The sequence below is a fragment of the Cibotium barometz genome, chromosome 33, assembly GCF_041138505.1.
Source record: "Cibotium barometz isolate CiBa-2024 chromosome 33, ASM4113850v1, whole genome shotgun sequence".
Taxonomy (NCBI): domain Eukaryota; kingdom Viridiplantae; phylum Streptophyta; class Polypodiopsida; order Cyatheales; family Cibotiaceae; genus Cibotium; species Cibotium barometz.
Genome location: NC_141078.1, coordinates 44489012 through 44516544, shown reverse-complemented (window position 1 = coordinate 44516544; position 27533 = coordinate 44489012). Strand labels below are relative to the sequence as shown.

Genomic DNA, 27533 nt, shown 5'->3' with positions numbered 1-27533 from the left:
GCGGACTGGTTGAAGCCTGCTTTCGAAGGCTGGGCCTCTTTCTCTCTCTCTCACAAAAGCTTCCGCCGAACCACCCCACAACCGCCACCCTTACTAACGGAAAGGAAACGACGTTTACGATCAATTTATGTTGGACAAAATGCGCGAAAGGCTTTAAAACCTTATAATAACCTTGGAAAAATAAAAAAGCTATACCTAGAGTAATTAATGAATATGAATTTTTACTCATTGTGGCCCCCTATTCAGGCAGGAGGCCATACTGATTCCTCAGCTTCTTTATTTTTTCTACTCTTCTCAAACTTGGCCGCCGTGACCTTTTTGCCATCTGAACGTCGTCCCGTGTGCAGTGCCACGATTGTTTTTTGAGACGGTTATGGCTTCCTTGCGGTGTCTTGTCGCCCTGCCACATGCTTCCTCTCGTCACCACCACCAACTCAATTATGCTCGCTCCCGCACTGGCACGGGCTCTGCCGCCGTCCGGCTCTCCCTGGCCTCCACACGAAGCCGCCCTTTGCCCATCCGCTCTGCCGACTCAGGTGAGTAGAAAATCTCTCTCTTCACCAGGAAAGGATTAATAACCATAGTGGGTACTGAATTTCACTAGGGTAGATTCGAACCCAGTACCTCCTCCTTGGTAGGCATGGACGCTGGGCTTATGAGCCATAGCCCAGGAGGCTCATTCTAGGATTTTGTGATAGCTCTTTTTGGGTTTGTTTAGAGAGAGAGAGTTTGCACAAAAATCAGGTTGAATTAGGGAATGGTCCAGTCTAGCTTAGGATCTCACCCATGGTGATCCTCATGTGCGGGGAAGTGGAGAGCGAGTTGAGGCAGGAGATCCAAACGAGGATTCTGAGTGGGAATGGATAGAATAGGTCCATCAGTGCTCTTCATGAGCAGCCAACAAGTTACAAATCAAACATCAATCCTTCAATTGCTCACAGGATGTTAATCATGCTGGGTAAACCCTTCTTTTTCGGTATTGCGATTCAGTACAACTGCTAATGTTGTTTTGTTCTGCAACACAGGGGCTGAACCAAGTGTTAAGCCAGCAATCACACTATCCACAAAAGCTTTGAGTCATTTAAGTAAGATGAGGGCAAATCTCAACCAAGACCTTTGCCTAAGGATTGGGGTCAGGCAAGGAGGTTGCTCTGGAATGTCGTACACTATGGATTTTGAACAACGAACAAATGTGAGGTCGGATGATTCTCTTATTGATTACGAAGGGTTCACAATGGGTAATCTGCTGAAACCGTTATTATGAAGCATTGTGCTATCTAGTCTTATGCATCATTTGTATCACATCATAATTTAAGTTTCACAGTGTAATCTATTTGCAGTTCAATTCACTGAGTTTTGTGTGGGTAGTTCAAGTGTTATGAAGCCTTTGATGTGCAAGACTCACTTGTACATCTCTGTCAAATCAAGCCAGTTCTCTACTTCTTAGCGTGAACGGAACTGCTTGGGGGTTTTTAAATTGGTTCTTAACAAAGCTGACCTGATTTGAGCCCTTTGCCAACCAGCATGGCTTCCAGAAAGAAAAACTGATTGCTTCTTGTGCTTGATGCCTGAAAACGCGGTGGAGCAGAGACAGGAAGAAGGAGATTCAAGGAGGACGTATACTTCAATTGCCAGGAACAGGGGTATAGCAAGAAAAGATCAATCCAGTCTCAAGGAGTACATTTGGTTTGCACTCAAAAGATAGGAGGTCTACCACCAATACCATCTTGAGCTGAGGGTGGAACTTAAGAGGAGGGTTTTTTAAAACAACAAAGATAATTCCACGTGGAGGAAATGGACAAGTGTTTTGGCGAGGTGAATGGGCAAAAGATGTTTATGTTTCTAGATATAGGGACTTTATAGCATGCCCCCAGCAATTTAGAATACTACACACCACAAAGCAATATTTGACCGATGCTTTTTTTTTAAAAGGGGAGATTTCATTTCAGCTGCAAAACTCCGAGCTCAAGCTTCATGGTCATGTTTATGCACATTCATAGTTGCATGGTCTATGAGAACAGACATCATTTTGGTCATAACTGATGCTTTTATATTGATAGGAAAGAACATAGTTGTTGGGTGCCGAGCTAAATCCACAAATGCCACCTCTCGAATGCTAGATGTGTCACATGCGCAAGGATTGCCTGTATTAAGACCCTGCAAAACCCAGAGATGTACATAGAGAAGAGAGATGTTGCTTAAAAGCATTTTCTGTATATTCATCAATATATACATAGATCCTATAGATCATAGCCTTGTGGCCTCCCAAAATTAGTCTCCTGTGCTATAACAAGCCCTCATGGCTTGTCCTGCCAAGAATCACCTAACACAGTCCAGCACAAGATTAGGATTAACCAAACATAAGAGGTGCAGGCTATATCTGTTAAATTTGCAATGTGATGAGCTATGGTGGATCAAATGCTAGAATCAACATCATTAGAAAAGAGATTAGACGATAATTAAGACGTGATTAGTGAGCAATTAATTGATAGCTTAATGTAGGCATGGATAATAAAAAACCAAGAAATTCTCATTACGCCAATGCCTCAATTTATAGAGTTTACATCCAAGTATCTAATCCCATTGATCTCTCCTTGATTCACTCCACCTCTTTTGCTTGATTCTCTCCACCTCTTCCCAGAATATCTCCACACATCCTAAATCTTCTCATGCTATCCTTTATTCTCTCCCAGTAGATACTTCTCACCTTTTCACAGCTTTTCACTCATTTACAGATTCTCTTTTACAGCCTCTTGCTAAGGGCTTGTTCCCACACACACCCTATTCACTTTGTATATTTCAACACCTCCCCTCAAGTGAATAATCCTAGCACACTTGGACCCTATACCAAGTTTCTCTCTTACTTGATAGTCCGCGACCAGTGCCTCAAGTCCCTAAACTCATAGTTCTTGACACTCTCTCTCTCTATGTGTCCAAGGCTACTATAAGTGCCCGTGACCTTAACTAAAGTGCTCACACATACATCTACCACATGGCCTATATCATCGGTGGCTTAGAGGTGGTTTTACTCTGTTGGGGCAGGTTACATTGGGTTGTGGGGTTTCTCTCTCTCTCTCTCTCTCTCTCTCTCTCTCTCTCAGAAAAGATGATCTGACTCCACTTCCTTAGGAGCCTCCATGAAGTTTGCCGATGTCATTCCTTCTTCACTGGGTTTGCTGTAGTAGTCTCTTGCCATGTGTCCTGGCTTTTCACAGTTGTGGCAAGTGAAGGTCCTTCCTCCTACTCTGTCTCTTCCTCGTCCTCGTCCTTGAGAGAATCCTTCTCGGGTGAAGAATGCTTTTTCCTCTCCAGCTGTTGAGTCCACTCATTTCTTCTCTTTGATCTTGGTCTCTTGCTCTAGTAGAGCTCCTTCTATCTCGTACAGCTTCAATTCAGGTACATTCTTTAATGTCGCTACAATGTTTTTATATTCACCTTTGTCCACACTCTTTAGAAGCATTGCTAGTGCCTCATCATCTTCTACCTTTTTGCCAATGGCTGCCAGTTGTTGCCTAATGCTTTTATATTTGTTCAAGTGTGTGATTAAAGGTTCACTTTCCTTCATATCCAGTTTGTAGAATTGCATTAACAGATTTATCTTTGAATTTTTTACTTGAGTGCCAAATAATTTATTGAGTTCATCCCATATATCTTTTGTCCATTGTATCCCTGTGATGTGATGAATGATTTCATCATTTAAACTGAGTGCGATAAGTCCTAATGCTTTCTCATTCCTGCTTTTCCACTCATTTTTCCCACTCACCTCTGGGCATTCATCTCTTCCCTCAACTTTTCCTCATGAGCAGATACATGGTTTTTGTTTGCCATGTATAAAACTGCTCCCCATTAAATTTGGCTATCTCTTGTGCCGTGCTGATGATGATGTGAAGGGGGTCTTACCTCTTGATCCAATTTCAAGATTCAAGGACAGTGTCTACCCTTTTACAACTCAATCTGGTGTTTAGGTGATGATTACAACAGATTTATCAGCATAAATTCACCAGAAATTACATTAAACCAAGGGTAACAAATCTATACTGAATGGTTGGAGTATCAAACCATCTCCGAATTGCAATCTGAAGTTATAGGGATCTGTATCAAATATCCAATGGTTAATTTGAACCCTCAATTGCATCAAAATACAGTGATTAGTGCTGATTAATCACTGATTAGCAAATTATTCCTCTGTTTGGTGTGCAGAAAACAGAGTATGCGGAGAGTCCAGATCTGGGGCCTTAGAGTTCAAATGAGCTCAACTCCTTTCAAAGCCATCAATAGCAATTAGTCTAGTAGAGGATTAAGCCAAGAAACACAAGATTTGACCAAACATTGAATGCTTAATCTTTGTTTTACCAAAGTCACTTGCAGATTTGATGAAGAGCTTGGATCTCTCTGTAGACGTGATGAAATCAAATACTGTCTTTACTAGCTTGTAGAGCACCCTTGAAAACCCCTGGGACCAAGAGGAATTAGAGCCATTGTACCTGGTGCAGACAAGATCTGAAATCTCCTTAAGAAAAAAGGCGCTGGCGAATTCGCGAATTTCAGCAGTTGTAGAAGGCGGGTTGGCGAATCGCTTTGATGGGCTGGAGCATGGGGCTTGTGGCTATGTGTGGCTAAAAGCTTGGAGGCTATTGTTAATCCTGGAGGGAGATCAAGCCCCTCCACCAGCTAGGGGTACAGAACCTCTTTGAAAAGAAGAGGTAAAACTTGATTATCTACTAATCTTGATTAGCTAGGTGATTAGCAAGATAATGGGCTCATAAATTTGATGGATTCTAGGCTAGGCTCTGATACCATGTTAAATTTGCAGCAATGTGATGAGCTATGGTGGATCAAATGCTAGAATCAACATCATTAGAAAAGAGATTAGACGATAATTAAGACGTGATTGGTGAGCAATTAACTGATAGCTTAATGTAGGCATGGATAATCAAAAACCAGCAAATTCTCATTAGGCCAATGCCTCAATTTATAGAGTTTACATCCCAGCATCTAATCCCACTGATATCTCCTTGATTCACTCCACCTCTTTTGCTTGATTCTCTCCACCTCTTCCCAGAATATCTCCACACATCCTAAATCTTCTCATGCTACCCTTTATTTTCTCCCAGTAGATACTTCTCACCTTTTCACAGCTTCTCACTTATTTACAGATTCTAGGGCTTGTTCCCGCACACACCCTATTCACTTGTATATAATATCCACCCCCGAGCCTGGGGCTAAAGCTCCACTCGACAGATACATGCCAGTCAGGCGTGCCCCATACCACTGCAAGACAATCTGTGCTCTGCCATGTCTGTCGCAGGAGTAGAAACTCTGGTCCAGGCACAAACCTATCAGAGTGCACCGCACAACTGATTACTCAATAATAACCAAAGGCCTCACTTATATAGTGGTCATTGATGCTATAAATAGCCAACTACCATAAATAGCCTGCATGTGTGAAAATATACCCAAATTTGGTATTTTATCCAGCCCAAAAAGGGATTTTGTATGCCGACCAGCAGCCCAACACCATATATATACAAAGCTCCATAATTCAGCCAGGACACAACACATAATCAACTCAACTCTACTGCCGGCGCTACCTCTGCAACATCAGCAGCATCGTTCATCATCACCACATCAAAATCGACATCATCATCAAGATCCTTTGCTGCTGCTGCCGGCCTACCTCTGCAGCAGCCTGGGTCTTCACCATATCAGCGTTTTTTGCTGCAGCATATCTTGCGACAGCAGCCCACTCTCTGCTCCATCACATCTGCGTTTTTCCTCCTGCAGCTCACCTCTGGATAGCAACCCAACTCTCTGCTTCATCATCATCACATCGTTGGGACAGCAGCCCTCTCTGCTTATCAGTTCACATTGTTGGGACAGCAGCCCTCTCTGCTCATCAATTCACATTGTTGGGACAGCAGCTTTCTCTTCTTATCTTCATTCGACATCGGTACAGCAGCCCTCTCTGCTCATCATCATCATTCGACACTGACCACCTCATGAAGTGCCTTTGCCTCACATTGACGCGAGTCTTCGTCACCGACCTTGTCTTTGCTTCTTCACCGGTCTTCTACTCTCAATCAGCTCGCGTTAGAGGGCCTCTTGTACAGGATTTCATTCACCATTATACATACACTCATTTATCCATTTCATGATGCTGTGTTGATTTGCTCTGATCTCTTGCACATCTAGTCCTTTCGTCCTTTTGCTCTCACATGGTATTAGAGCTATCGTGAGCAAAGGGATTGAAGACCTCGAGAGCACATAGTATAGATCGTTTACCCATGATTCCGGAGGATCAGCCTTTGTCACCAGATGTTGATTCTCCTTACTCAAGTCTGGGCCACATGGATTACATGATTTCTTTCTCATTGGAGAGCCCTTTTCGAGGTCTTTCATTGGGAGATGACTAGCCTATCTACACATGCTCACCCTCTACACCTCTGGCATCTCGACCCTCCTCTCCGAGTTTATCAGACTTCGCTTCCAGAGGGGGATACATGCCTTCTGCCAGCATGCCAGTACTGGACCCCGGTATCGAGCTCTCATCTGGAGAGCCCTGCTACGTAGTCTAGTTGGCAGCTTGGACTTCGATATGGTTCTCTCTCTCAAGGAGGACAGGTATTACCATGGTCGTCCGGAGATCCACTATCATCAACTCAGCCAGAGACCGCGTCAGGTTCGTTTGTACCTTTGAGTGCTTATGTGCCTAATGTCAGAATGCGCAGCGGAGATGATGACCAAATCTAGGAACATAAGAGCAAACGCAATATAGAAAGAAAACAGCACAAGAGCGAGAGAGATAGAGGCGTGTAACTCTGCTCTATATACACAAAGAAGATCCCGAATACGATACAAGATGTGGCAAGGGCTATGGGGCCATTTTATATGGCCCCCATACAACAGTAGGCCAATTGTAGGCTCGTGATAGATCTTGGGAGTTTTTTGAGCAAGAGGGGGATAGTTAAGTTGCTGATTGGTGGACTGTTTTGGACTGTTCGGGAAGAGAAGTTGCAAGAGGAAGGCGAGCTAAGGTGTTGGATAGCCACTTGCAGGTTTAGTTTTTTTTCCCAGCCACCCACCCTTTTTCAGTTACATCCCCACGATGGCAGATTTGTTAGAGATGGCTAAGAAGCACGTGAAGATCCCGACTCTCCCCACGTTCCCAGTGGACCGTCAGTTGGATCGGAACAATTACGGCATCTGGAAGGTTATGATGGAGTCTGTGCTGGAGTCATATGACCTTGCTGATTTCATCATCATCGGCGTTCCACGGCTGGAAGCAGAGGAAGGGGAGTTACTGTCGATGAAGAAGGACCGAGAGGCAGAGTCACAGATGTGTGGGATCGTGTCAACGCCAGGGTCCGGTCATTTATTTTCCTCAATTGCACACCACAGGTGATCAATCACGTAAAGCACATGACACTGGCCAGAGGCATATGGCAGCACCTGGCTTCTCTTTATAACAGGGTATCACCCATGAAGAGGATCTCCTTGGAAGTGCAGATGCGGGTTATGAACCTTGCAAAGTCATCGACGATGTGGGAGCACATTAACAAGCTGCAGGAAGTCCTCCAGGCTGTCCCACTTGCCTGCTCAGTATTCTGCTTTCTACTCCTCTTTGATTACGAGTGGCAGGCTCAGCACCATTACCTGGGAGGAGCTTGTGCCAATGTTCTTGGACCAGGAGGAACGTTTCATGAACCCTCCTCACAACGGAGGTTCGGAGGCCTTAACTGGCCAACGGTCGAAAGGGAGAAATCTTCTGAGAAGAAGCCCAACTCAGAACGAGAGAAGCTGAAGGCCGAACGATCCTGCAATGATTGTGGCGAGAAAGGCCACTATTGGAGGAAGTGTCCTAAGCAGACTGGGAAGAGTGCTGAGTGACACTTTCGTTTTGGCCACTTAAATGTGGATGCACTGGGGCGAGCTTTCCGAGACCAGATGGTGGTTGGCTTGCCAGATGTTGGCATTAGGCAAGGACGTTGCAGTTCTTGCATACGTGGTAAGCAGCACAGGGAATCCTTTCCGAAGCAGGCTTCCAGGCGGGGAGTTGATTCACACTGACTTGTGTGGACCTCAGCAGACACCATCATTGGGAGGATCTCTCTATTTTATGTTGCTTGTTGATGATTGTACCAGATTCACGTGGGTCTACTTTCTTTCGCTTTTGCACGGTTCAAGGATTGGCACGTGATGGTGGAGAAAGAGTCTGGATTGCAAGTAAAGACTGTCAAGGCTGACAAAGGAGGCGAATTCTCCTTGACTGTATTTCTCAGATTTTGTGCAGACCATGGCATCAAGAGGGAACTAGCCAATACAGGATCGCCTTCGGAGAATGGAGTTGTAGAACGCAAGAACAGGACTGTGGTGGAGATGGTGAGGACCATGCTGGAGCATCGTGATCTTCCTCATCCACTTTGGGGAGAGGCTGTGGCAACGGATGTCCATACCCTCAACCGATCTCTGACGACTTCAGTACCTAACATGACTCCGTTTGAGGCATACTTTGTCAAGAAACCTGATGTCTCGCACTTCCGTGTTTTTGGGAGTGATGCATATGTTCATATTCCGAAAAAGCAGAGGGGGAAGCTTGACTCCAAGTCCCGCAAGCTTATATTTGTGGGGTATAATTCTCTTTCCAAGGGATACAGATTGTATGATCCAGACAGGAATGAGATTGTTGTCAGCCGGGATGTGGTCTTTGATGAGCATGTTCCAGTATCCACTGTCGAGGAGCCCCCACTTCTTGGAGATGCAGAGGAGTTTGATGATGATTCCCAGACCATTGCTCCAGTTGATCACGCTCAGTCAACACAGGAGGTTGAGCCCGCACAGCTGGAGTAGAGCCCCCGCAACAGCAGGAGGCTCCACGATCTGTTCGAGTACCCAAGTGGTTGTTGGACACCCTTCAGGAGTCGGGCGTCACGGAGTTACCCTCCGAGTGGACCACAGAGGACGGCCCTCGAAGATCACACAGAGTCCGAGAAGCAATACAGCGGAGCTTCTTCAGGTAAACTATGCTCTGATGTCTCGTATTATGCAAGACAAGGAGCCCACTTCCGTCAAGGAAGCCCTTTCACAGGATACTTGGAGGAAAGCCATGCAGGTGGAACTTGATGCCATCGAGAAGAACACATGGGAGTTGGTACCGAGGCCGTCGAAACGGTCAGTCATTGGTGTCAAATGGGTCTTTAAGACCAAATATGCGTCAAATGGGTCGGTGGACAAACACAAAGCCAGACTTGTGGCTAAAGGTTATGCTTAGCGGCGGCCAGGCATCGACTACGAGGATACCTTTGCACCGACAGCACGGATGTCCACGATTCGGACCGTTCTTGCCCTTGCTTCTTCTCAGAGGTGGCCCGTGTATCAAATGGATGTAAAATCTGCGTTCCTTAATGGTGACTTGCAGGAGGAGGTGTATGTTGAGCAGCCTCCAGGCTTTGTTGTTCCAGGATCAGAAGGGAAGGTTTACAGGTTACGTAAGGCCTTGTATAGTCTTAAGCAGGCTCCCAGCCTCCAGGGCTTGGAATCAGAAGATTGATTCCTTCTTTGTTCGGACTGGATTTCAAAGATCGGTTGCAGATCCTAACCTGTATCTCTTTCGGGAACAAGGCATGGTTACGACTATCATCCTTTATGTGGATGATCTCATTCTCACCGGCGGTCATGTGGAGCACATTGGTGTGACGAAGGCTACCTTGTCAAAGGAGTTTGAGATGACCGACTTAGGCTTACTCCACTTCTTTTTGGGATTGGAGATCTGACAGACCCAGAGGGGGTTTTTTGTCTCTCAATAGCGGTATGTTCATGAGTTGCTTGAGGCCTTTGGGATGGAGAACTGCAAGCCTATTACTTCGCCGATGGACCCAAACACAAAGTTAACCGTTAATAATCCTTGTGAGCCAGTTGATGCCTCCCAGTACCGGAAGTTGGTTGGTTCATTGATCTGGTTGCTGAACACCAGATTGGACTTGAGCTTCTTCGTGGGGCTGTTGAGCTCTTTTATGCAGACACCATTGAAGTCTCATTGGGACGCAGGATTGCAGATCTTGCGGTATCTGCAGAGTACGAAGGATCTAGGACTCTTTTACACAGGAGGGGATGGAGGCAGACTCCAAGGTTGGAGTGACTCAGATTGGGGAGGAGATCCAGACACAAGGAGATCTACTTCAGGATACAGTTTTACCCTTGGCTCAGGAGTAGTTTCTTGGAGCAGTAAGAGGCAGCCAACTATTGCCCTATCTTCGACAGAGGCAAAGTACCGAGCTGCTTGTGGTGCTACTTGCGAGGTTGTGTGGTTGCGGAGGCTGCTAGGCGAGATTGGGTTTCCACAGAAGGAGCCCATAGTCATCCAGTCCGATAACCAGAGTTGTATAGCTATTGCTCGGAACCCGGTCTTCCATGCCCGGACCAAGCACATAGAGATACAGTATCACTTTGTACGTGAGAAGATCTTGGCTGGTGACATCTTGCTCCTTTATTGTTCGACGGAGGACAATGCGGCGGACCTCTTCACTCACGAAGTCTCTACCTCAGGCTACGCTCAAGCGGCACTCCAGCTCCCTTGGGTTGATTTCACAGCTAGGAGCTGAGAGGGGGTGTTAGAAGTCATCTCCTGTCTTAATCAGACATCAAGGCCTCTGTTGTGGGTGTGCCCGCCCTGTATAGGTGTTTTATCATTTTTCCTCACTCCCCGTATTTTTTCTCCATTTTTCCCCATTTTTCCTTGGTGTGGGTGGATGCCACATGCTAGCAGGAGCCTCTGATGCGGCCGACTGCACTCATGTGTTCCTGAAGACTGGCCGACTTGATCAGAGGAGGTCGTGGTGTTTTTCTGTTGGCCGACTGGCTTTGCCCAATCGTGGAGGGCTGGTGGCACTTCATGCGCTGGCCGACTGCATCCATGGGGCCATATAAATAGGCCCCATGATCCCCACTTTGTACTCAATTCAGTTTTTTTCGGGATCTTGTGTATAGAGAAGAGTTTACACGCCTATCTCTCTGTCTTTCTTGTGCTGTCTATTTTCTGCACTCTACTTGCTCTTGTGGTCTCAAGTTTGGTTATCATTTTCGCTGCGTATTTTGACAAAACCAACCACAGGGTGCTGGGGTGCCGCCTGAGCAAATCCTGAGATAGCGACTTCGTGAAGAGGTCCACCGTACTGTCCTCCGTCGAACAGAACTCTAGCAAGATGTCATGAGCAACGATCTGTTCACGAACAAAGTGCCTCTGGATGACCATGGGTTCCTCCAATGGAAGCCCAATCCTGCAATGCAACCTCTGCAACCTCACCACCTGCAAGCAGCATCACAAGCAGCCCGGTACTCTGCCTCTGTCGACGACAAGGCAAAAGATGACTGCCTCTTACTGCTCCATAAAACTGCACCTGGGCCTGAAGTAGATCTCCTTGTGTCCGGATCTCCTCCCCAAACTGAGTCACTCCAACCGTGGAGTCGAACTCCATCAATCAATCCCCCTCCTGTGTAAAAGAGTCCATGATCCTTCGCATGCCGCAGAAACCACAGGATACGCAATCTTGCCTCCCAAAAAGTCATCTGCAACCATGAGCTCAACTGCCTCGTCAGGAAGCTCCCGTCCAATTTGGTGTCCATCAACCAAATCAATGAACCATTCTACTTCCGAGTCAAAGAGGCATCACACTGCTCACAAGGATCAACACTTGTTACGGTGGAAAGCCAAGTCCTGGAAACCTACTGAAGACCACGCAAGGCCTTTTGAAACCTGTTGACCACCCCCTCTGAATCCGGAACCACAAAGCCTGGAGAGTGCACCTCCTTCTGCAAGTAATCAACTGCCACCTACCTGGCTTTCCGAGAGGTTCCCGTGGAAAGAACATCCTCATCTATAGGAGTTTCTTTGTCCCGAATACTACGAGACATCAGAGCATAAGTTACATGTTCAGTTTCCTATGACTGACGAACACAAGAACCACCAACATCAGTACTGGAAAGTTCCTGCCAACTGCTGCCCCATCAACTGGCAAGTTATCCACCATCTGGTCCCGAAAAGCCTGCACCTGCAGCGTATCCACACTTAAGTGGCCATTACCAGACTGCCACTCATCACAAACTTGAGGACCTGGGGGAGAGAGTCCTGAAAGCTTGTAAACTCCATTCTCCACTCCGCCTTCCCAAACCACCTGGCCTGTTGCTTTGTCCCGGAGAGCAACAAAATGCTCATCAAACTCCACCCGTACGCCAGTCTTGCAAACCTGATGCACTAACAATAGATGAAAACCAAGTGATGGAACATACAACACCTGGGAGGAATGCTTCCCCCCTCTACCATCGGGAACTATCTCCAACTTGCCCTCACTGTGAACTGGGATAGTGGATGTATCCCCTGTATAAGAATGTGACCAGAATACCTGCAGAGATCCTGTAAATCTGAACAGGAAGGAGTCGTGTACCTGGAAGCACCACTGTCCAGAATCCATCGATCAAGTATTATTAGATCTGAGCCTTAGCTCCCAACATCTGCCTGCAATCTCCTAATGTAGGGTCCTTTAACCTTGTTGGATTAGGCCCACTAATTCGAAGATTAGTAACCAAGTACATAACATATGCACATGACCATAAACCTGGGAGTAGATGAATACAAGTGGGATTCAATGTGCCTATTTATAGGCTTGAAAAATATTGTCGGCCAGTAGACCAGAAGTTGGCTTGTTTTAGGACACACAAAAATGGATATAATACCTTGTTTGGTTGTGGAGCACTTGCCCAATTGCCTTGGCAAAATACATAGCCTATACTATGGCCATACTATGCCCAAAAGGGGCCTTAAACTGGCGATCAAGCATGTCCTTATGCTGCATGTGACATCAATGTCACATGCAGAAGAACTACATGTATTGAGAATTGTGCAAAATGTAAAGATGAACAGAGAGAGGAGAGATATTGCTGAAAAGCGTTTCAGCTAAGTGTTGGTGTCACGTGCACCCATGCATTGTGGTACACGGTGACAAACTGGCTCATCAACAGTGCAAGAATGTTGTATAGAAGTAGTACCTTTCAGGATTTATTTGTCGTATGCCGTGACCCCTTTGTGAGCCCAGTCCGGGACATGTCAAGCACGAGCTACGTAGATCAGTCTCCCAGCCTTAGTGTTAGGTCAGTCCTCTTAACCCATTGTGGAGAATTCAGCAAGTGTTCATCATTCAGGAGCATGTAGATGTCAACCATAACAATAGATGCATTAGGAGCATATAGTTGCATAGCAACCCTGCAAAGTCGTTGACGATGCGGGAGCATATTAACAAGCTGCAGGCTCTTCAGCAGGAAGTTCTTCAGGCTGGGAAGGAGGTATCGTCAGAGGACATGGCCATAACGTTGCTGTCGCACTTGCCCTCTTCGTACTCAGCATTTTACTCGTCGTTGATTACCAGTGGCAGGCTCAGCACCATCATGTGGGAGGAGCTTGTGCCCATGGTCCTGGACCAGGAGGAACGATTCACGTTCTTGAGGTAGGGAGGAGATTGGAGGACTCTCCACAACGAATACTCGGGAGTGGATTCTCGATAGTGGTGCTTCCAGGCACATGACTCCTTCCCGTTCCGGTTTACAGGATCTCTGCAGGCTTTCTGGTCACATTCTTACTGGGGATACGTCCACTATCCGAGTTCACAGTGAGGGCGGGATGGAGATAGTTCCCAATGGCAAAGGGGGGAAGCATTCCTCCCAGGTGTTGTATGTTCCGGCACTTGGTTTTCATCTGTTGTCAGTGCATCAGGTTTGCAAGACTGGTGTACGGGTGGAGTTTGATGAGCATTTTGTTGCTCTTCGGGACAAAGCAACAGGCCAAGTGGTTTGGGAAGGCGGAGTGGAGAATGGAGTTTACAAGCTTTCAGCACTCTCTCTCCCAGGTCCTCAGGTTTGTGATGAGTGGTAGTCTGGTAATGGCCACTTGTGTGTGGATACACTGTAGGTGCAGGCTTTCCGGGACCAGATGGTGGATAGCTTGCCAGTAGATGGCAACAGTTGGCAGGAACTCTCCAGTACTGATGTTGGTGGTTCTTGTGTTCGTGAGTCAGAGGAAACTGAACAGGTAACGTATGCTCTGATGTCTCGTAGTGTTCGGGACAAAGAACCTCCAGTAGATGAGGATGTTCTTTCCACGGGGACCTTTCGGAAAGCCAGGCAGGTGGCAGGTGATTACTTGCAGAAGGAGGTGTTTTCTCCGGGCTTTGTGGTTCCGGAGTCAGACATCAGGATGTGTGTACAGGTGCTGGCCGACTGTACTTGACCAGTCGTGGACCCTCAGTGCTGGCCGACTGGATGCATGCTGCTGGCCGACTGATGCTGCAGTCGTGGAGCCTTTTTCAGCAGGCCGACTGCTCATCTGGGGGCATATAAATAGGCCCCCAGCCCCCATACCATTTGTGTATCATACCGGGATCTTCTTGTGTATATAGAGCAGAGTTACACGCCTATATCTCTCTCTCTCTCTCTTGTGCTGTATTTTTTCTGCATGCGTTTTGCTCTTGTGTTCCCAGATCTGGTCATCATCTCCGCTGCGTATTCTGACACCGAGACCCTTCTTCATGGTAAGGGCAAAAGCAAATGGCAGTCCAAGGTTTCCATGAGCAACAAAGGTGACTCCAAACTTGCCAACAATCCCGCTCATAAGGAGCTTATTTGTCATTATTGTGGTCTCAAAGGTCACATTCAGCCTGATTGTCGCAAGAAGAAGAGAGAAGGTGGTTTTACTAAGAAACCCCCCAATCAAACCTCTTTGCACCAACCAAACTCAAAAATCCTCTTCCACCAAGGAGACTATCTTCATCGGTATTGAGGAGCTTCTCTCTAACACTCATGTTCCTTCCACCTCATGTCTTACGGATTGGGTGGTTGATAGTGGGTGTACTACTCACATGACTCTTGACAGGACCATTCTTCACGACATTCATCTCAGCTCTTCGACGGTGTCCATTGGTCATGATTCCAACTTAAAGGTCTCTTCAGTTGGTAATGTGTCTTACCTCTTCCCCGAGCCAGCCTTCTACCATTCAAGATGTGCTTCACGTTCCCAAGCTCTCCAGCAATCTCCTCTCAATTTTTCGGATTGCGGCGGAGAAAGGATATGGTGTCCACTTCGACAATTCTGTCCTCGAGGTCATCGACACCGGCACCTTGCAAATTGTTGCCACAGGTATCCAGGAAGGTGATCTTTATCGGTTGAAGGACTTTGGAGGCTCTTTGAATAAGTCCCAATCTCATCTGCTACAGCTTCTTCACAGCTATCATGCCTTGGTAGCTCATGTGGATGCGGATTGGTGGCATGCTTGCTACGGCCATCTAAATTATACTTCTCTGCAACTGTTGTCTTCTCAGTAGATGGTCGAGGGTCTTCCACCACTGAAACCCTCCCACTACACTTGTGTGACTTGTCTTCATGACAAGCAACACGAAGTGCCTTTCTGTTGGGTTTTATGCTGTGTATGCACCCACAGGAGTGCTAGTGATCATCAGTAGGTTACTGGGGCACTTTTTACTTCAGTTAGTGGAGGTTTTTTCCCCCAGTTTAGTTCATTTTCACTTATATGCAGTTTATAAGTGTTTTGGTCCACCCGGCACATTTATGGCCGGTCATGTGAACACTTATCCTTTAGGGGTCACTATCATGTGGCTTGTACTTCACTTTTTTAATTATTCAAGCATATTGGGAGTCGTGTTCCTTCATCTCTTGATTTCCACGCCTGTTTGAGCTTGTGAAAACCCTAACCCTAATCCTTCAAAGTCTTCATTTGGTATCAGAGCAAAGAAGCTTACTCCTGCCCTGCCCGTACACAACCAGTACACGTGTAGCTGCTGTCTGTACAGCATACACACATTCAGTCAAGCGCCGGCCTCAGCTGCTGCAGCCCGTACACCTGTGCGCCGCCTGCATTGCCTTCAGTGACTGTACCATCCCGTACAGTCAAGTGCAGCCACCGTACAGTAAGAGCAGCCTGCAGAGTACTGTACCAGCCCGTACAGTCAGCGCCGCTTACTGTACCTGCCCGTACACAGTGCGCCGTCTTCAGCAACACTTCAGCGCCGCCTGCAAACAGTCGCCTTCAGCTACTGTACCTGCCCGTACAGTCAAGAGCAACGCGTGCCCTTGCTTCCGTACCTGGCGACTGTACCTGGCGACAGTACAAACCTGCGCATTCTGTGTATTTGCTTCAGTACCCGACTGTACTTGCTTTGACTGTACCTGCACAAAAACTGTACCTGCTGCTCAGCTTCCGTACCTGCTTCCGTACAGCACCTCGACTGTAGTTGCTGTGTACCTGCACAATACAGTCGACTGAACTTCTGCTCAGCACAGAAGTGGTAAGCATTACATATTTTGAATATTGGGCATTTGAATTTTCTCTGTGAAAATATACAGGCACAACAGGCAGATTTTCTAGCAAGAAAATATACAGGTTTTTTGCACAGTTTGGGTGCAGCAAATTTGGGCATTTTTGGGGCATTTTGGCATTGTGTACGCCATTTGCTGCTCTACTCAGTCATTGGTGCATTGAGCTGCACATTCAGAGGATTGAGAGTGCAGGCAGATTTGGGTGAACTGTATTCAGTGGAGTACAGTTGTTATCAGGGTTTTTTGCTTTTGGGTTTTTTTGGTAAACAGGTACAACATTGTGCGTAAAGCATAATGGCAAATCAACAGCAAAGTGATGTATTCACATATTTGTCTAAGGAAGACAAATTGGATGGCACGAACTACTCCTTATGGAGTTTTATGCTGAAGAATGTGCTTGTGGCAAAAGGTCTTTGGGATTTTGTTAGTGGTGATGAACCACGTCCAGGTCCATTGGCTCCAGAGACTCCTCCTCAAGGGGGTGCTCGTGGACGAGGACAACAGGTACAGGCTCCAGGACAGCCATTGCCTGTTCAGAGAACAAATGCTCAAAAGACATGGGATGCCAGGGATGCACAAGCATTGTCACTCATTGCATTGTCAGTTCAGAGGTCCATTATACCTCATATTCGGTCAGCTGGCTCTTCACAGAATGCATGGGTGACTTTGGAGCAGATGTATGCTGCTCGTAATGAGGCTAGGATCTCATTTTTGAAAAGAGAGCTGGAAAATCAGAAAATGAATGAAGGAGATGATATGTCTAGCCACTTGAACAAGCTGCAGGATTTGAGAGAGCAACTCATCAATGTGGATGAGATTATTCCTGAGACACAGCTTGTGTCCACCATCTTGCACTCTTTGCCAAGATCTTACTTGGCTTTCCATACCTCTTTGAACCTCAGCATGAGGAATGCTGTTGAACCCCTCAAGTATCAGGAACTTGTTGCTCTCTTACTACAAGAGGAGCAAATGAGGAAGAATATGAATATGAACACAAATGCTGAACAAGCATTTACTACAGGTCAAAAAGGGAAAGGGAAATCTCAGCCAAAGAGTGCAAATCAAAATTCAGGTGATGGTGGTTCTTCACAGGATACCAAGAAAAGTGATGGACAGCCCAAGAAGAAGGGCAAATGTCATTATTGTAAGAAGCCAGGTCACTACATCACGGAATGTAGGAAGAGGATTGCCAAAGAGAAGGCAAAGGAAGCTGGGATGTCTGTTAATGATGCTCCTAAAGCTCCTCCAGAGACTGCTTCTTTTGTTGAGGACAGGGATTACTGTTTCTATACATGCAGCTATGATGCCTCTTGGTCTTCACAGGCACTCAGTATGACAGAGCATGCATGTACTTGGTATTTTGATAGTGGTGCCTCAAAGCATATCACATCTCGCAGGGATTTGTTTAGTCATGTTGGCCCTGCCCCTGTTGGCAAAACTGTTCAGTGTGCCAACAATGCTTCATATCCAGTGTGTGGCATTGGGGAGATTCAGCTTACAGCCATTGATGGCTCCATTCTCCGCCTTACAGATGCCTTATATGTACCAGGGATAAAGAAGAATTTGTTGTCCATTTCTTCTTTAGCACATTGTGGAATGCAAGTCCACTTTGATGATGATAAATGCATGGTCAGAGACAAAGCAAATGCCTTGACCTTGATGCTTACTGGTACATTATGTCATGGACTTTATGAGTTGGATGCATTTCAGCCAGTGGATCAGTCTGCTTATCATGCATACACTCTTACTCCAGCTATGGTTGATGCGGAGTTATGGCATGCTCGCATGGGGCATGTAAATTTTGGTAGTCTTATGCTTATACAGCGACATAATATGTTTACAGATCTACCTCTCATGGAGAAGCCTCCAGATCACATTTGTGAAGGATGTATTTTGGGAAAAATGCACAGGTTTTCCTTCCCACGTGATCAGGCTCTAAGAGCAACTGCAAAGTTGCAACTTATACACAGTGATCTTTGTGGTCCCATGCAGACGAAGTCATTAGGTGGTTGCTTTTATTTTGCAACATTTATTGATGACTTCTCACGTATATGCTGGGTCTATCCTTTGACACAGAAATCACAGGTATATGATGCATTTTTGGCCTTTGTAGCACTTGCTGAGACAGAGTCTGGATGCAAGGTGAAGACTCTCCGTTCTGACCGAGGGGGGGAATATATGTCACATGTGCTGAATTCTTTTCTTGGGAGTAGAGGTATAAAACATCAGTATACTACTCCTTACACTCCACAGCAGAATGGAGTTGCAGAAAGGAAAAATCGGTCACTCATGGAGATGGCCAGATGTATGCTAAAGGCAAAAAGACTACCACATATCTTTTGGGTGGAAGCAGTAATGTGTGCTTGTCATATTTTGAATCGATGTCCCACAAAGGCATTGGTTTCTATTACTCCTTTTGAGGCTTGGCATGGCCGCAAGCCTTCTGTATCGCATTTTCGTATCTTTGGGTGCCTTGCATATGCACACATACCCAAAGAGTTGAGGAGGAAGCTTGATGATAAAGCCACAAAATGCATTTTTGTTGGGTATAGCCGTGAGAGCAAGGGCTACAGGTTATATGACCCACTATCCAGGAAGATATTTATCAGCCGGGATGTGATTTTTGATGAAAAATCAGAATTATCCATGGCTGGTTATGAGGCAAATCAGGCTGAAAATGATGTATTTGAAGGTCTTCTACCCATGGAGTTTCATTCCACAGTTGGTGATCCAACTCATGAGGGTAATGGACAGCCAGCAAATGATGTAGGTGGTGCAGAAATTCAGCAGCCAAATGAGCCAGGAGCTGAACCAAATATGGGACAGCAGGCACCACAGGTCAGACATATACCTAGATGGTATTTGAGGACACTACAGGACAGCCATTTAGAGGGTCCTCTTGCTGGTCGTACTCGTAGGGAGACAAGGACCAATGAGCATGCACACATCATGGATTTGAATCTGGTTATGGCAGCCAGTTTACAGGATGATGATGAGCCTGATTCATTTGTGGATGCACGAGATAATGTGCATTGGAACAAAGCCATGCAGGACGAGATTGATTCTATCAAAAAGAATCAAACATGGGATTTGGTTGATCTGCCCAAAGGCAAGAAAGCCATTGGTACTAAATGGGTCTACAAGTTGAAAAGACATGCAGATGGATCCATTGACAGGTACAAAGCCCGTCTAGTTGCAAAGGGCTATGCACAGAAGAAGGGCATTGATTATGAGGAGACATTTGCTCCTACATCCCGTATGTCGACACTTCGGTGTGTCATTGCATTGGCTGCACATCGTGGTTGGGTTGTTCACCAGTTGGACATAAAGACTGCATTCCTACATGGGGACCTCGAGGAGGAAGTTTATGTATTTCAGCCCATGGGATTTGCAGCACATGGTCATGAGGGGAAAGTATGCAGGCTGAAAAAGGCCTTGTATGGTTTGAAACAAGCTCCACGAGCTTGGTATGCAAAAATAGATGCTTTTCTACTCACTCAGGGATTTGTGAACAGTCCATCAGAGACCACTTTGTATGTGAAGAAAGAAGAGACAGATCTGCTGGTCATCAGTCTTTATGTGGATGATCTCTTGCTCATGGGATCAAATGATGACAAAATTGCAGCATTTAAAGAGATACTGCAACAGACATTTGACATGTCTGACTTGGGCCTTGTACATTACTATTTGGGCATACAGTTTGTGCAGGATAACAGAGGCATTGGGTTATTGCAATCACGTTATGTTGCTAAACTTCTGGAGAAGTTTAAATTTCAGGATTGCAAGCCTATTAGTACTCCTATGGAGCCTGGGATGAAACTGTCACTACAAGATGACAGTGTTTCCTTTGATGCCACTACATATGCTCAGGCTGTTGGGTGCCTCATATACTTGTGTAATACAAGGCCAGATATTCAGTATGCAGTCTCTCAGTTGAGCAGATTCATGCACAGCCCACGGTTGTCACATTGGCAAGCTGTGAAGCGTGTATTCCGTTATTTGCAGGGTACCTTGTCTCTTGGGTTGCTTTATCCTGAGGGAGGTGACATGCAGTTACATGCTTACAGTGATTCAGATTGGGCTGGTGATTTTGATACCAGACATTCCACTAGTGGGAATTGTTTCTTTCTTGGCGCTTCATGCATTTCTTGGCTAAGCAAGAAACAGACCACAGTGGCCACTTCATCTTGTGAGGCAGAGTACAGAGCAGCCTACACTACTACTGTTGAGTGTGTTTGGCTGCGTCGTCTTATGACTGATATGGATATTTCAGTGGAGGAGCCTACACCTATCTATACTGATAGTCAGAGTGCCATTGCTGTGGCCAGGAATCCTGTGTTTCATGCTCGCACGAAACACATTGAGATTCACTATCATTTTGTTCGGGAGAGACTCCAGGCAGGAGATATCAGTCTGATCTACTGTCCTACAGATCAGAATGTGGCAGACATCTTCACCAAAGCATTACCACGTCCGAAATTTGAAGCATTCCGCAATGCTTTGAATTTGTTTCCTTTTGGTGGATGATGTACAGTGATCACATATCACTCCAGGGGGGTTTGTTGGGTTTTATGCTGTGTATGCACCCACAGGAGTGCTAGTGATCATCAGTAGGTTACTGGGGCACTTTTTACTTCAGTTAGTGGAGGTTTTTTCCCCCAGTTTAGTTCATTTTCACTTATATGCAGTTTATAAGTGTTTTGGTCCACCCGGCACATTTATGGCCGGTCATGTGAACACTTATCCTTTAGGGGTCACTATCATGTGGCTTGTACTTCACTTTTTTAATTATTCAAGCATATTGGGAGTCGTGTTCCTTCATCTCTTGATTTCCACGCCTGTTTGAGCTTGTGAAAACCCTAACCCTAATCCTTCAAAGTCTTCACTTTCCTCACGAGGCTTCTCATATTCTGGAGCTCATTCATATGGACTTGTGTGGCCCCATGCGGACTACTACCCAAGGAGGAGCCAGGAACCTTATGCTTATTATTGATGATTACTATGCAAAGTTTGGATTTATCTCTTGGCAGAAAAAAATCTCAAGCTTTCTCTTGCTTCCAAGAGTGGGTGACTTTGGTCGAGACTGCGACCACACAGATTGTTCATCAAGTCCGTTCCGAGAATGGAGAAGAATTCATCTCCAAAGCCTTCAATAAAATTTTTTCACAAAAAGGTCTAAGTCATCAATTTTCCACACCTCACACTCCTCAGTGTAGAATGGTGTGGTTGAATGCAAGAATAGGACTGTTCAGGAGATGGTCTGTACCATGCTTTCTTCTGATCTTCCTCCCTCCTTCTAGGGAGAAGCTGTGAGCACTGCCGTTTACATCAACAACCGTTCTCCTACAAAGGCAGTTTCTCGAGAATATGACTCTAGAGGAGACTTTTACTGGATAGAAACCTTCCATCTCTCATTTCAGGGTTTTTGGGTGTGATGACTATGTTCATATCCTTATTCTAACAGATCCAAATTTGATCCCAAGTCCAAGAAGTGCAAATTCCTTGGATATAGCTCTCATTCCAAAGCTTACAGCTTGTGGGATCCGGAGTTGCAATCCTTGGTGATTTCTCGCAATGTTCACTTTGTTGAACCCTCATCAGATGATTCTCGCTCTCATCCCGAGCTGATTGTCGATGTCCCTTCTTCTTCCTTGGCCACCTTAACTCCACCACCAGCTTGTCCACCATCAACTTCTTTTCCCCCTACCTCTCCACCCCTCTTGCTCTTGTGCAACGGAGGATTGCCCCCAACATTCCATGATGGCTAGAAACCACTGTTCGTGATTCTCAGTTGTCCGATATGGAACTCCATCACTTTGCTAATTCTTCAACACAATCTTTGACATGGGCACGGAGATTACAACAGCTTTGTCATTCTTGTAACCTCGCCCTGATGATTACAATGATACAGCCATATGAGCCTACTACAGCTAAAGAGGCTCTTGCTCTTCTTGAGTGGCGGCAGCCATGGAGGCCAAGATTGATTCCATTAAGAGGAATCGTACATGGGAGCTTGTGGACCGGCCTACAATTCTTGCTCTTTTTGCTCATGAGCATTGGCCAATTTACCAACTGGATGTCAAGTCTGCCTTTCTTAATGGTGACTTAAATGAGAAGGTGTATGCTGAACGACCTCAAGGTTTTCAGGTTCTCGGACATGAGGGTAAGGTGTACAGATTGCACAAAGCCCTTTTCTTTCTTTCCCTTGGATTCCAGATATGCTTGGCAGACATCAATCTCTATGTCTTTGCTCAGGATGCTTTGCTTTGCTTAATTGTCTTATATGTTGATGATTTATTGATCGTTGGCTCACGTCTTGCCAAGATTGAAAAGCTTCGGTTAGATTTAGCTCTCACCTTTGAGATGACTGATTTAGAACTTCTCCACTACTTTTTTGGGATGGAGGTCTATTAGTCTTCCGATGGAGTGTTTCTTAGCAAGTACATATATTTGCAGCAGCTCCATCATCAGCAGGGGACTTGTTTATTAAATCAAGTGCCCTTTTTATGTTCATATTGGCCTAAGGGTGCCTAGCCCAACCCATGGGTGCTTGCCTGGACTAATTATGGGCTGTCCATAGGCCATGAACAGCCTGGCAGTGCTTCCCAAACGTGCACTACACCTGTCCATGTCTTACATGCTGATATCTTGGCTGCCATTGTTGTCCACCTGGTTCATCCTGGCCTCCACATTCTCATATGACTTTGGCTCTGTGGATTGACAGGTATGCACGTACTTCCCATCCTAATACTTCCTGTCTGTTCACTCAATGGCTCCCATGTCCCTTGCCATTTTTCTCTCCTTTGCTAATCTTGCAGTCCTCTGCATGGCATTCTTGTAACCATGTGAGTTGGTTTAATTGAATTACTGTTCAAGTGATTGAAATTTTATTGGGCAAAGGCTTTTTCACTGGGACTTAGTTGACCGATTCTATCTGATTTTTGTGGGCAGTCTGTGATCCAAAGAGCCTGCTTTATCTGTATGGGATGCAGCTGGACTACAGTGATGCTCTTATTGGTGGAGGTTTCTCTTTCAGTAACCCAAATGCTACATCAACTTGTGGCTGTGGCAAATCATTTGCTGCATAAATTGTCTCAAGAACCTCTGTGACTAGCTAATATTCTCATGTATTTTACTTGTTCACACTGAAGCAGCTGCATAGCTTATTGGGTGACCTTGTTTTGATATTGTAAAGGAGCTTTATTGTTTGATATTGGCTGGTTTTCTGCTTCCACCACAGGATACTAGCTACGAAGCAGGATTGAACGTTGGTGGAAGCTAATTAGTAACCTTGATCTGTGGTATTAACTTCTTCAAAGGCGGCAGCCTAGCTCTTGCAGTAAAAAGTTGGAAATGTGTTAAATGGTTTCCAACATTGTTGGTTAGGGCGGAGTGTCTGTCAAGTCCCATCCATAAAGATAAAAGAATCAAGAATGTGAGCAAGGATTGCTGCCAAATATAGAGGGAGGAAAGATTTTAGGGGGAAAAGGGATGTGAAAAGCAGAAAAAGTAGAGCACAAGACACGATGGATGAAAATGAAGAGCTTGGAGGTGTTCATCAGTGACATGATTGCTGGTGTGGAGGTTAAAGAGTGGTCTAGAGGTGTGTAAGGCTGGAATGAGGAGCATTTTGAGGATGGGCAATGAGTGTGAGTGAACCAACGAGGGTTGTGGAGCAGAGTGTCCCATTTTGTTCTCTTGTAGTATCATGCCAAAGATTGAGGCTCTTTTGCACAGCTCGTGTGACTAAGTTTCATCCATATCCTTGGTTACGTTTATTTAAACTCAATTAACATTGTAAAATGAACCTAATTCTCGTTCTCTCTCCAATCATAGTGTGTAGTTGAGGTGGTAGTTGGTTGATTGAACTCTTGAGTAGGAAACTTGGGTTCATGTTGGCTCTAGGGAGCTAGGGCTACACACAGAAACAAGCACGTACATAGAGATCACAGATGGATAGCAATGCAAAGCTGTAGTTTGCATTGGAATTTGTGGAGCTGAGAAGTCAACCCACATATAATATCAAAGTACAACAATAATAAAAAGGTGGGTGTCCTTTCACGCCATGTGTGCTAGGGGAGGAAATCCAAAGGGAAAAAGTACCCTTAGTTATGCCTTGTTCACATGTGGTACTACAACCATGTAATATATGCCAATAAATTCCCTATGTAGTGGCAATATGAACCTATACAAGGTCCGTAGTAGATCACTCTTTGTAGGAGAGTAATCTCAAAGCTTTTCGGAAAGCTTCAAACTACGACGCCTTTGTGAATATTATCCTGTGTAGAGCAGTAAGATAATGTGATGTCCCTTACATGTATCCTCTCCCTGACGTAATGATAATGAATCTCCATGTGCTTAGTGTGTGCATGAAACATTGGGTTTAGTGTCACGGCTATAGCACTATGACTGTCAGTATTGTAGTGGGTGGGTGTTGACACTCACGAAGATCAGCCATTAATCTTGTCAGACATACACAATCTATTGTGATTGTAAAGGTTGCCTTGTACTCAGCCTCACAAGTATATGTGGCAACAATGGGTTGCTTTTTGCTCAACCATGATATACACGAATTTCCCAAAAAGAAGCAATTCTCACTGGTAGACTGTTGTGTGTCATAGTCACCAGCCTAGTCTGAATCACTATAAGCATGTGATTGTATTCTGCCTTCCCTAGGATTTGCCAAAGCAAAATCCAGGGTGCCTTGAAGATAGCAGAAGATCCACTTCACTCCTTGCCAATGCTTTGTACGTGGGCTATGCATAAATTAGCTACACTCGGAGTCACCAAATTGAATATCCAGGCGTGTGTTGCTCAAGTATATAAGGCAACTTATTGCTTGGTTGTAAACACTCATATCAAAAGGCTTTCCAACATCATGCATGCTCAATTTGAGCCCTGGTTCCATTGGAGTGAAGATGGGCTTACAATCCTGAAACCCAAACTTGTGCAATAGCTTCTGGATGGAGTTTGATTGATGTACATATATCCCAACATCTGTTTGTGCAAATTGTATGCCCGAATAGTAGTGCAACATTCTCAAATCTGTTATCTCAAATGAGGTTTTCAATTCAGATTTGAAGGTTGAAATCTGATCCTCAACATTGTCAGTTAGTAACATGTCATCTATATAAAGAATGAGCATTATCAAAGTGACATGATCCTCTTTGACGCTCTCTATTGGACTAATCCGAAATCTATGGCTGGTCAAATAAGTATGTACCTTCTCATAGTAAGCTCGGGAAACTTGTTTGAGACCGCAAAGTGCTTTTCGAAGCTTGCATACTTTTTTTTTCAAGACTAGGCATCTCAAAATCAATGGATTGATTTACATAAACCACTTCTTGGAAATCCCCATTGAGAAAAGATTTAGTGTCCAACTGATGCTCTTTCCATCCATGATGGGCAGTAATGTAGCAACATATCTAATTGTGGCCATACGACGTGAAGTAGGTGCGAAAGTCTCATCATAATCAACACCCTTTTTTGGACATACCCTTTGGCCACAAGCGTGGCCTTGTACCTGTGAGTGAATGGTACTGTTAGACTTTCTTTTCAACTTATACACTCACTTTGTGCTAGTTGCCTTCTTGCTAGGATACAAGTCCCATGTGTTGTTTTTGTGGATAGAATCCATCTCATTTTGCATGGCTTACACCCAATGCTCATCCTTATGAGCCTCTTCAAATGAATTTGGCTCATCTGCATCACAAAGAGTACTCATGCGAGAAACATCTGCATGTTTTCTTGCATTACATAAACCGGCCCATGCCTTGCTACCAAGTGGACCTAAAAGCTTGCTCTCCTACAAGGTATGGAGCAACCAACAAGGCAAAACTCTAGCCTCTTCCATTGCTATCTACTCTTCCTCCACTGCTTCCTCTACATTTTGAGGTGTAATGGGTTGATTTTGAGCACCCATATGCTGTCCATTAGGCAAAGTGGCTGGCTAATTTGTTGTGCCATCAATTCCCAATGGGAGTAGTCCTTCAAACATGTCACATGGGTCTTTAGGTGCATGTCCGTAAAATTCAGCCAATGGCTGGTCTAAATTTTCAGCAAACGCGTCGCTATTGTTCAAAATCTTTTGTGTGGAAGGATTATAGAGATGATACCATTTATAGCCATTACTGTAACCCACAAATATGCACTTAGTAGCTTTGTCATCAAGATTACCTCGCAATTGCTAAGGTACATGTGCATAAGCAATACATCCGAGAAGATCAACTTTAGGTTTTCTCTCGTGCCAGGCCTCGTATGGTGTTATGAATTTCAATGCTTTGGTAGGGCATCTATTCAAAACGTGTAGCACACATGATTGCCTACATCAAGGATTTGTGAGGTAAACCTTTGCCTTTGACCATGCGACTCGCCATTTCCATCAATGACTTTGTTCTTTCTCTAAGCAACACCTTTTGCTGAGGAGAGTATGGCATTGTGCATTGATGTTTTATGCCCTTTTCTACCAAAAAAGATTTAAAAGCAATAGACATGTATCTGCCTCCCCCGGATCTGTATGGAGGGATTGCACTTTGCAACCTCTTTGATTTTCAGAGTGTGCCACATAATGCTAAAAACATGCAAATAGATCAAATTTTGCCTTAAGGGGATATACCCAAGCAAACTTGGAGTAGTCATCGAGAACAGTTACAAAGTATAATGCTTCCCAATCGCTGGTGTTTGCATAGGACCATGCACATTGCTATGCACAAGTTGTAATTTCCTTGTTGATCCATCTTTTGGGAATGCATTTCTGTACATTTTGCTCCATACATGTTTTGGTGGCTGCCCTAGTAGAGGCATGTTCTACACCATTTGATGCTTTTGCAATAGCATCAGACTGCCATAATTCACATGCCCAGCCTTGGCATGCCACAATTCTACCTCTTGCATGGTAGGTGTTAGAGTGGAAACCACATGAGCATCATGATCTCTTTTGTCAAACCTATCAAGTTGGTATAACCCATGGTACAATGTGCCGGATGTGACTAATGCATAGCCACTCTCATGGTCTCTAAAGCCTCAAAGTTCACTGCATATCCTCTTTTAGCAAAAGAGGAGACTGACATTAATTTCTTCTTAATCCCAGGAACATACAATACATCTAGAAGACATAAGTCTGTGTCATCTGTTGTTGTTGTTGTGAGGATCACCTCAC

The 27533-nt window shown here is 45.2% G+C and overlaps 1 protein-coding gene across 1 annotated transcript; it reads left to right on the top strand.

The window, feature by feature from the left end:
• Positions 1 to 268: 268 nt before the first annotated feature.
• On the top strand, positions 269 to 23607 carry LOC147619623 (uncharacterized). Its single transcript, XM_086773298.1, has 3 exons — positions 269 to 536; positions 1026 to 1238; positions 23327 to 23607. Exons 1-3 carry the CDS (start codon positions 374 to 376, stop codon positions 23461 to 23463), a joined length of 513 nt encoding a protein of 170 aa, XP_086629424.1. The 5' UTR covers positions 269 to 373; the 3' UTR covers positions 23464 to 23607.
• Positions 23608 to 27533: the final 3926 nt, after the last annotated feature.